The sequence below is a fragment of the Chaetura pelagica genome, unplaced genomic scaffold, assembly GCF_000747805.2.
Source record: "Chaetura pelagica isolate M959 unplaced genomic scaffold, ChaPel_1.0 scaffold199, whole genome shotgun sequence".
Taxonomy (NCBI): Eukaryota; Metazoa; Chordata; class Aves; order Apodiformes; family Apodidae; genus Chaetura; species Chaetura pelagica.
In genome coordinates this window covers 2,014,392-2,024,531 of record NW_009970714.1, presented here as the reverse complement: position 1 = coordinate 2,024,531, position 10,140 = coordinate 2,014,392, and the positions used below count along the sequence as shown (strand labels likewise).

General features: G+C 43.7%; 1 protein-coding gene across 1 annotated transcript in view; it reads left to right on the top strand.

Moving 5' to 3' along the window:
- The first annotated feature begins 3,043 nt into the window (after positions 1-3,043).
- PRKAG2 (protein kinase, AMP-activated, gamma 2 non-catalytic subunit) overlaps positions 3,044-10,140 on the top strand; it is a 114,202-nt gene continuing 107,105 nt past the window's right edge. The window contains 1 exon segment of the mRNA XM_010006001.1: positions 3,044-3,149. Coding sequence (XP_010004303.1) covers positions 3,044-3,149 — 106 coding nt within the window.

The window sequence follows — 10,140 nt, the reverse complement described above, 5'->3', positions numbered from 1 at the left end:
AGAGCAAGCCTCCCTATGGTTTTTGGAAGGGGATGCTGTTACCCTTATGCAGCTCAAGAAACATAATATGGTGTAACTAATTAGGGGGACTTTAAAGTAGCTTGACAAGAGCCCATTTCATGGTTGTTCAGGAGGGATTTGTGTTTTCAATCTCCAGAACATAGATGGCCCCAAAGGAGCTCTTTGAAGCTCAGCTTTTTATTATTAGTTTTACAAGATTCTTCCACTGGAATCATTAAGAAGATGTAATATCTGGTGTAAATGTGCCAGTATCTGTTAGACCATTAGCTGTGGGAGACAAAATGTTCATAATCAAAGCACTTAGTGCTTTTTTAACAAATTACTGTGAAGGTCAGTTGTTAAACAGCCTTATTTTGTTTTCTGGGAGCTCTTGCTGCTTTCCTTAATATAGGGAAATGAGCCCTCCTGGTCCACTAGCCCTGCTTGAACATGTCATCAGCTACTATTTATCCTTGGCCTCTGTGAAAAAGGGGGTTATTTCCATACTGAAGCAATACCAATTCATATCTCATTAAAAAGGGATTTAAATTTTTTTTGTTTCTGATGACATTAAGTCATTCTCAACAGTGCTTTGGCCACTGAAGAATGAGGAATGCACTTCTAAGGAAGGGAAACTCAAGGTCCAGGTCGAAATTGTGTTGTAGGCAGAGTGTCTTTGGCCAAATAAAGACTGGAACTGGAGCTGGATGACAGTCTTCAAATATGTTGAGGGTTGCTCTGGAGCAGAAGAGGGTAATCTGTTCTCCATGTGTATGGTGAATAAGACAAGAGGCAGTAAGCTTAGACAGCAGCAAGTAGGATTCAGTTCTGCTATTCACAAGCTGATTTTTAAATGGGAAAGACTGAAGGTCACGAGTCTCATGGAAGTAGCTTGAGGGCTTGTCTGTGACATGTTCTTATGGGGAAAACCAGAGCTTATCCCACTATGGCTACAGTCTCAGTCTTTGTGGCATGAGCATGGCAGAATGAAGGGAAAGGACAGTGAAGATGAAGCTTGCAGAGGTAAATGTGGTGGTAATACAAGGCCAGATGGGATGTGAAGAGCTTGACTCTCCCTACAACTACATTAAAACAAATAAAGTTACACTGATCCTTCCCCTGCCCATCCATCAACGCTTCTCATTGCTCCACCTGCTTCTCCTGTGCACTGGGTGAACAGTGAGCCTCAAGGGAGGGGCTGGAGAAGGGGCTTTCATGAACCAATGTGCTGACAGGTTGTTTTACGCAAAACAATTGTTACTTGTTGAAAAGCACTGAGATCATCACTTGCAGAGCTGAAGGAGGGCCAGAAAGCTGCAGGTAAAAGAAAGGAGAACAAGTCTGGAAGGCAAAGCCTGGGAACAGCCTAAAGTTAATTACTGTAGTTCCTCACTTGGCTATCAGTGAGAGCCTTGTCTGGAAGGTAATTAAGTGTCTATTAATAATTTTATTATTTGGGTCATTAAGTGGAAGAACAAAGGTGTCCTCTGTACTCTCTTCCGCATTCTCCACAGGGTAGAGAATGTGGTACCTGAGAATGGCAGAGGAACCTGCTGTCTTCTTTGTGCCGTCTTTTGGGGTGCCTGAAGTCCTGGGACGTCCCTGCACTGATGTCTTGGAGACAGCCATCCTTCTGAAAGACCAGAGCTTGTAAGGAATCTGTGTTGGTAAAGGTCTTTTCTGCAGTATTCATGGCTGTTTTTTTCTTTTCCTTTCTAATGATATTAAGTCTCAGGAGCAATCAAGGGTACAAAGAAAAAGGCATGTTTCTTTGTAGAAGAAAAGGGTGATATGACCTTTAATTCCTCCTAGGGATTAAAAAGATAAGACTCTCATTACTCATATAGAGTTTGATTTTTGAAAGATGTGAGCAAGTAAGTTTCCAGTCATGTCCAGAGGAAAGGTTGGTGTGTTGTGGCTTTAAAAAAAGGTTTTGATTTAACAGAATGGTTATGGTAATCTTAGGAGGCATGGCTATGATAGTTTGACCATGAAGCCCCTTTTCTGCTGCTCAAGATCTAGCCCACACTGATCAGCCCTTTCTTAAAATAAACAGCTCTAAATGCACAGTGTCAGAGCCTCACATAACACACCCTGGCCGGCTGATATGAGCAGCAGCCCTGTGAATGTTTGTTTCATTGAAAAGATTTCAGTTGTCCAGGGTGCTTTTTGCTTTGCAGACAGCAAATCTGAATGGAGCAATCTAAGCAGGGCATATAGGTATGTGTAACATGGGGAGGGCATGTCACAAGAGAAAGTCCAGCCTGTCATTCTGGCTACATCTTCCAGAAAGTATCAGCCTTCTTTTTATGAACTGGCAGAAGTTCATTCTCATTAATCCATTAGTCATTAGCTGTGGAGGGACAGGCATTTTGGAGCTCATCAGCAGGCAGCTGGGCTGTGCTGTCACTGTGAGGACCCAGCACACATGAATCAAAATAGTTGGGTGATGTCATGTCACGGTGCAAGTGTGCCTGGGCTACTCACTGCCAGGAATTGTCTGGCCAGGGGTGGTTTCCTTTTACAGCCTTTTTAAAGAGTCATCATGCCAAGCTGCACATGACAATTCCCTTCAAGAGGGCTTGCAGCTCCTTTGCATAGTTAGTATTTTTCAATCAAGGGATCAAGGTTGTTCCTGCCCTTTTCCGCATGAGCTGATCTACCGGGAAGCGTTGCTTCAGTCTCCGAGGCTTCTGACGGCTCGTGGATAAAAGCTCCATGGCTTCAAGCTGGGCAGACTTTGAACTTCTCCCCATGCCCACAGACACTTGCAGGCGAGTTACTGTACGCTGGAATTAAGACTGGAAGCGCCTGGCGTGCGAGGTTTGGCAGCCTGTTCAGGGCGGCTCTGCACCAAGACCACGACCGAGCACCTCACAGCTGAACCACCAGCAAGCTGGACTTCTTTTGCAGCCACCTAGTCCTTCTGGAACTTTATTTTCTGGTGCCTGGGTGTTTGGTGTAAGAATACCTTGCCTTGCCCCTCGTGCTGCTTTTTTTCTTCAGTCTTGGGCATGACCAACAGCTGCTGCCGTCTGAGCGCATGTTGCAGCTCATGAAGCGTTTTGGTAGCTTTAGAGGGAGCAAGAAGAGAAAGGAGCAGTGCAAAAGCTCGGAGAGACACCAGTCTGATCCTCGTGGCCTGTTCGGTAGGGACTCTCTTTGTTACTCCCCCAAAAGGAGGAACATTGTTCTTTGGGAAAGGGCAGCAGAGTGCGGGATAGCAAATAATTGAGCAACAATTTTGTGCTTCCCAATTTCAATGACTGCATCAGGCAGCTGTTCTGTGGAGGTTGTTTCTGTGCTGGTTTGCAACCAGAGGTGAACATCTGAGCTGACACCTGTAACACACATCAGATATATTTTTTCCTTTAGGAAAAGAGTTATGGTTTGGGAAGGTTTACAGTAAGCACTATGAAATAGGTTGAAAGGGGGCTGTTGACTAATGTTACTTTAATTGATTAATATTAACTACATGCTAAGTTAGGGCTAACTCGGTCTATTGAAAGGGGAAATTTAAGTTCAGAAAAATTGTTTTAATCAGTAAGTAATGCATTTAAAAACATATCTTTCTGATACTGCAGTTGCTGGTATAATTGTGTTTGTGTTGCAATTAAGGACCATTCTCCATTAATCAGAAGGTTTCCCTAGTCACTGAGTGTTAACTCTGTTACAGGTGCTGAGTTACATGTGATGGTCAGTCTCAATGAATCATGTAAGGATCAATTGGCCAGGAGACAAGGGGTATTCCACAGGATCTGGCTGGTTGTTTTGTTGGGGTTTTTTTTAATAATGGAGAAACATTTAATGCGTTTCCTATATGTTCTAATGGTAGATGTTCTACAACTCTGTGGGTCCCCAAAGACCATGAGTGCTGCTGAGAGATTTTCTGTCCTGTGACTAAGAGGTTTAAAATGGGTGTTAACACTGAATCAGCCAGAAAAGGCACAGGTTAGAGAGGCTGACTTGTACAACGTGCAGGCAGGGCTCTTTTTTGCTCTCTATCAATCAGGAGTCACTGTGTTAAATCCAGCAGAATGACAAAGGCAGGAGCACTGTTGGCCCATGTGGACTGCACAGAGAGGTACATAGCAGTTTAGTGATGGCCAGTTGCCATCGATGGATGGGTGGCTGCCCAGAAAGCTTGTTTTTGTATTGTTTAATGTTTCACAATTTATTTACTGGTTGGTTATACCGTTTTTAAGGTGTCCTTCTTGCAAATGCTTCTCATTTTCTTCCTGTTTTGTACGGTTAATTGTTTTTAAATCTAAGCTATTGTGCCTTGTTCTGCATTCCCCCAGACCTGTCTGGGGGTTTCTGCTGGAATGATAGTATGGTCAAGGTGATGTGAATGAGATATAACCCAGAACTCTGGAGTTTCACAGTGTCAACAAGATGCACAAAGACAGGTAACAGAGTTCATGAAAGAAGAAGGGAAACATCAGATTATAGATTAACCAGATTTAAAATTTATCCCCATATTTCTATATTCTATCCTAAATTCTCACCTAGGCAGAAACACATTTTGCAACTTGTTGATTGGGTGATTAATGGCACTTAAAGGCACTGATTCACCCTCTTGTGGTTTCATCCATGAGATGGGAATAGCCCAAAGCTGCAAAAGGGTTTTCTGCAGGCACCAAACAGTGTTGCAAGTCTTCCTTGGAGTCTAGCTCTAAACCCTGAACTTCTCTTCCTCCACAGAGAAAATAATCTGTTCTGCACCAAGAGCATTTGCTATATGGAATGTATTGTTTGTGACAGTTATAAAAAAAATCTTGAAAGTAATGCCAGAAATGTCAAAAAATGTTCTCCTCCTAATCCTCATTCCCATTAATCCAGCTGTGCAGCTCACTCCAGTGGTACAGAGTGAGCATTAAGCAGATTTTTCTGCAGAGTGTTTACTCTACAGACTTTTCATACTCCATTTTTGTAGAGCATGACCAGGTCAGCTCCCTGCATCACATTTACATCATGAACTGAGAGCTTCAAATCACAAGAGTTGGAAAAAGCAAATGGGGTACGGTTGGGTTATTGCCTTCCTTGGATGTGCTGCCACGGGGATTGCCTCTACCATCCCAGTGGAGTCTGGATTCCTTTAAGGAAACAGGCTTATTTCACACATGCCCCCACCAAGTGACCTTAATTATTTGCAGGGAAATACAAAAGCAAAAGCTTTGCATTATTTGCTAGATTTAATCTGTATCTTGTAGCTATTATGCCTTACTAAACACTTTGCGAGCAGCTCTCAGGGGATCTGTGGCACTCAGCAGGTTTTATGATCAGTATTAGTGATGTGCAGGAGTGTTGGTAGCAATCAGGCTTGGTGGCTTATCAAGTTTGGTCACACTCTGGTGCATCCCTTTTAGTTGCCATCTATCATCAGGGATGAGAAATTAATGATGGCCACCCAACATGGGCTTTCCAACCCCGTGCTCCTGCAGTGGCTGTGCTGCCACAGCAGCTGCCTTGTTGCTAAACGAGCTTGGTTTTTATTCAGAAAAGGGATGAAAAAGGGAAGAAGAGGAAAAAAATCCCCTGATGCCCTAGAAAGGGATGCTCTGTCACCTGGGCTAGCTGAATCTGGAATTTCTGATTTTTCTTGGCCATCTCTGTAAGCATTTTAAGGAAGAGTCCTCTGGTTGTTGTAAATAGGATTGGGCCAGCACAGCTTCTCATCTTCCCGGGGGTAGATACCATCAGGCCACTGCAGCTGAAGTTATCAAGTAGTACTTTCTGCTGTATATCAGCTGAGCTAAACCCCATCCATCTGCACTGGTGAAGCAGTTCACATCCTGGGAGTGGTGGGTGGCATTGCCAAGGATGCACGTACCTGTAGCTCCCTGCTTTTGGAGCCTTACAGGCCTTTAATGCCAAGTGAACAGCAAGAGATCTCGGTATAGTCAAACAGAAGCAGAGAGCACACAGAGGAGGGGAGGAGAAGAGCAAGAATGAGCACCAGGAGCAAATGAGAGCAGGGAGAGCTGTGAGGAGAAGGCAGAGAGCCCACAGCTTTGCTCCAGGAGAGGAGCAGCCAACAGAGAGACCTCAGAGCTTGAGCTCTCCACTAAACAGCAGGGAAGCTGATTTATGAAATATGATTTTGGCAGGGTGGAGGACTGGGATTACCCATAATTTCTCCAACCTGTATATTTCCACCACAGGGTTTCCTCCTTCCTATTGCAGTTGCTGCTTCCTTGTGCAGGGTTGCTGGCAGCTTCTCTGCCTGCCAGCTCTTGCTGCAGCCTGATGTGTTGTAAACAGATAGGCTCTGTGGCATTTCTAAAGGGAACGATTATTTGGCCCCAGCAAGGCTAATCACTCTGCCCTTTAAAGGACACCCTCTATTCCATGAAGGGTGGAATGACATATGCAAAAGTCATAGTGTTAAAAGTGTTTCTTCCCTACCCAAGACGTGAGTGCTCAGTGAAGGAATCAGTGCACTGCCTTGTACCCAGGCATTTAGACTCAAACTGCTCATTTTGGAGGCTTCTAGCCACCTGGAAATGCCCAGGAGTTTCTTGTTGCCCATACTGCTCTTCTTGGGATTTGTTGCTGTGGATTTTAATCAGCAAGGGCCAAAGCTGAGCCCCACTACAATCCCGGTCCAAGAGGTTCCAACCAAACCTCAGTGCTGCCCCTTGGACCCAGACCTGTCCCACCTCAGAAACACTCTCAAGGACAATTTCCCTACCAGCTCTTATAATTAGGTGCAAATTAGGACTAAATTAGGAGTGAGCCTGCTGAATGAGCCAGACCCCAATACATACATGTGCAAAGATGCTTTGCCACCTGCCATGTGCATGAATCGGGCACTCCCAGTGTGGAGGTCAAGGGCCTGTCCCTGAGTTGCTCCATAACTTGCTGTAGCCACGCTGGTGACACTCAGTGTACATGTTTTATGCCATGTCCCTGCTAACCACTGTGGGATGGAGGGCTGCTGAGTCTCTTGAGTGGATCTGGGAGGTGCTCTATTTTAGAATATCTTTAAATACTCAGTCCAAGGGGAAATATCTTCCCCTTTTGGTCACAAATGCATAGGTTGCCACAGTCTTTCTCAGACACCTGAAGTTGGGAGTGAGTGTGGATAATGTGTCAAGGGGAGAATTTATACTCTTTATTCCCAACAGTGCAGATGTGGTGACCATATCAGTGATCACCATGTGAAGTTAACGTGCCATAGGATGTGACCAGCTCAGACAGCAGTCCATGAGCAAGGACTTACACCAAACCAAAGAGCAGGTGGTTCACAAATTCAAGTGCAAATGGAAACCTAGGAGATCCTTCAGCCTGGCTCACAGCATCATTTATCAGCACGAGCAGGGTTGCACATAGCTGTGCTGAGAAGAAGGGACAGAAAACATATGGTAGGAGGACAGAGAAGTGATTGCAAAAGGAGAAAGGACTTGATCTTCTGCTCCTCAAGCCTGGGGAGCTGCAGTTCATCTAGCACTTGCCCTCAAACTGGGTGATGTTGCTTGGGGGAGAACCAGAGCTGAGATACTTGGGTTTTTTTCATTCTGGTGGGATATTTCTGTTATGAGACAGCAGGACAGAAACCATGGTGAAAAAAGTTCTGGAGAAAAAAATGAGAGAGAATCGCTGCACATTCCAGTGGCTGCCATAAACCAACTGAAGGAGCAAAATCCTGTTGGCTCTGAAAAGCAGCTTAAAACCACCAGCACCAGAGACTGAGCATGAGAAGCTGAGACTGCTCTGGTTTGTTAATGATTTTCTCTGCTGGTTTTCATGCTCTGTTGAGCTGACAGTGATTTTAGAAAACGTGCAGCCCTGGCTGATCAGTACTGATTAATCTTGTACTGCAGAGAGCTCTGAGACCTGGAAGCTGTGAAATTTCTATGGTTGGTTGTGAGGAAGAAAACCAGTGATGAGCCTGACAAAAAGTTTGAGACTTTTTATGTTGCAATCTTCTGCTTCACTATGGTATTGCTTTCTGTGCCCATGAAGCAATAAAATCAGCGAGGTATTTTCAAGCATAAGCACTTGATAAATTCAGATATTAATAAACCCAGAAAACCTCCAGTGATATAGTGCAAATTGAAATGAAGGTATACTGAGCAGAGTGCTTTGCCCTGGGCTCTTCCCCACCTCCCTCTCTGGTGCAGAGCCCAGCAGCATCCTTCCTCTGCAGCTTTTTGAGAGGTTAAAGATGTAGACTTAGGATGAGTTGCGTAGGAATGCAAATTCTCTAAGTAATTTATGTTCAAAGGCAGTTATTTTTGTCTGAAGGGCAAGTTATACACCTGGAAATACTTGAGGCACAAAGTTACAGATGGGTACTGCAAGTGACTCTGCCCACTGACACTTCATTACTAAGTTTGAGCAAAAATACCTATATTACTATAAATGACTGAATTACTCAGCATTGATGTGCTGCTGTCAACAACATGATGGGTGAGGCCAGCCTCCCTTTTGACAGACTATTTTACAAATTGTACAGGGTTGGGGCAGGAAGAGCTCCCACCTGTGAGGAGTCCATGTGGTTATGGTCCTTATTGGTGCTTGTGGGTGTAGGTGTTTGTCTCTCAGACACAGACTTCAGGTTTTACTGTCTTAAGGGTGTTCTTCTTTAATTCTGCTACTATTCATTCAAATGAAGTTACTTGGAACAGCAGGATTAATGTTATTCTTGACAGATAGAGAGAAAATACAAGCAAATCTTGGGATTGAATCTAGGTAAAACTGGGAAATGCAAATGTGAGGAGTAGTTTATTAGGGTGGAAAAGGAGAAACTGAGACAGGAGGAAGCGAGGCAGTGACTGCAAGTGAAAGTGGATGCAGACACTGCCTGTTTCTTAAAGCAGGTGGCATTTATGTATTTATCAGGAATTCCTTTTTCCATCCTCCACTTTTGTTATCTTCAGTTTACAAGTCACTTCTGATTTGTATGTAAGGCTGGAACTCTATCTCTGTCACCTTGTGATATATTTAACTATCTGATTCATTTTTTAGGTGAAAAAAATAACAATACAGATAAGGCTTTACTATATGACACCTTAATTTATGCTATATGACACCTTAGTTTAATGAACACAGCCTGGAGTGCCTTCATGATGGATGCTGGAGGGTCATAACCTACATACCAAAAGTCACTGGAGTTAGTTATTTCCATGCATCCTCTCTCATCCATATTGGACCACTTGGGAGTAGCATAGGGTTAATTTTTTCCCCTGCTTCTTTCACTTTTACTTTTCAAGGTCTCTGTCTCAGAATATCTGTATGAGAAGCTCTTATCCTAGACTGACTTTTTACTTTATTTGAATGTGCTAAGCTAGACCACTATTTATTTATATTCCCATGCATCTCTATTACAAGTTCTCTTGCTAGGCTTTAAAAGAAAATTTCAAGCCCAGATCTGTTTCTGGGCCTAATTTTGTGCCTAAAATTCCACTTGCCAGAAGCATTTAAGTAGGTGGGTGTTTTTGTTTAATTAGAAATCAATGTTTTGGACTATTGACTCCTTGCTCAAAGTTTTAGTGAATTGCTCAAGAGTGCAGTTTCAAAGATGATGTTAAGGCAGTTTGTCAGATTTATTGGATCAGCAAATCCCAGGAATTACCAGGATTCAGCTGTTTTCTACTTTCACCTTTATTCTTGTCCAACTTAAAAGCAGTTCAAGGACTTCAAAGTGCTGGGACCAGTGGGATTTAACACCTCAAAATTGTTTCAGCCATTTTATTATCATTACAGAGTCAAACAGAAACGTGGAGGCTTTGGTCTCAAGAGATGAAGGGCTGCTCTGTGAGATATCATTGTGCTGTTGGCAGGCTTGGTTTGGAGGCTTGAATGGTCCCTGCTGGAAAGGTCACACAGCCTTACATGGCATAAGGACAGAGCCCAGTGCTGCATCACACACTTGCACTGAAGCATTCCTGTCCTTTTTCTGCTCATCCTTTGATAAGGTTGGGGTGATTTAGCTGGAGGAGGGATGATGGAATTAGCTGACATTAATTAAGAGAATCCTGTTGTTTCTTTAGAGTTTTTTTTCCAAGCATTGGAAAACAGCTGCTTCCCAGTTCTGTATTCTCTGTGGGGTAACAAGGACTCTTTTGATGGAGCTACAGTCACCAGATTGTTAAACAGATCCTGCCCATCTGGCCCTGCCGTTTTGTTTCAGCC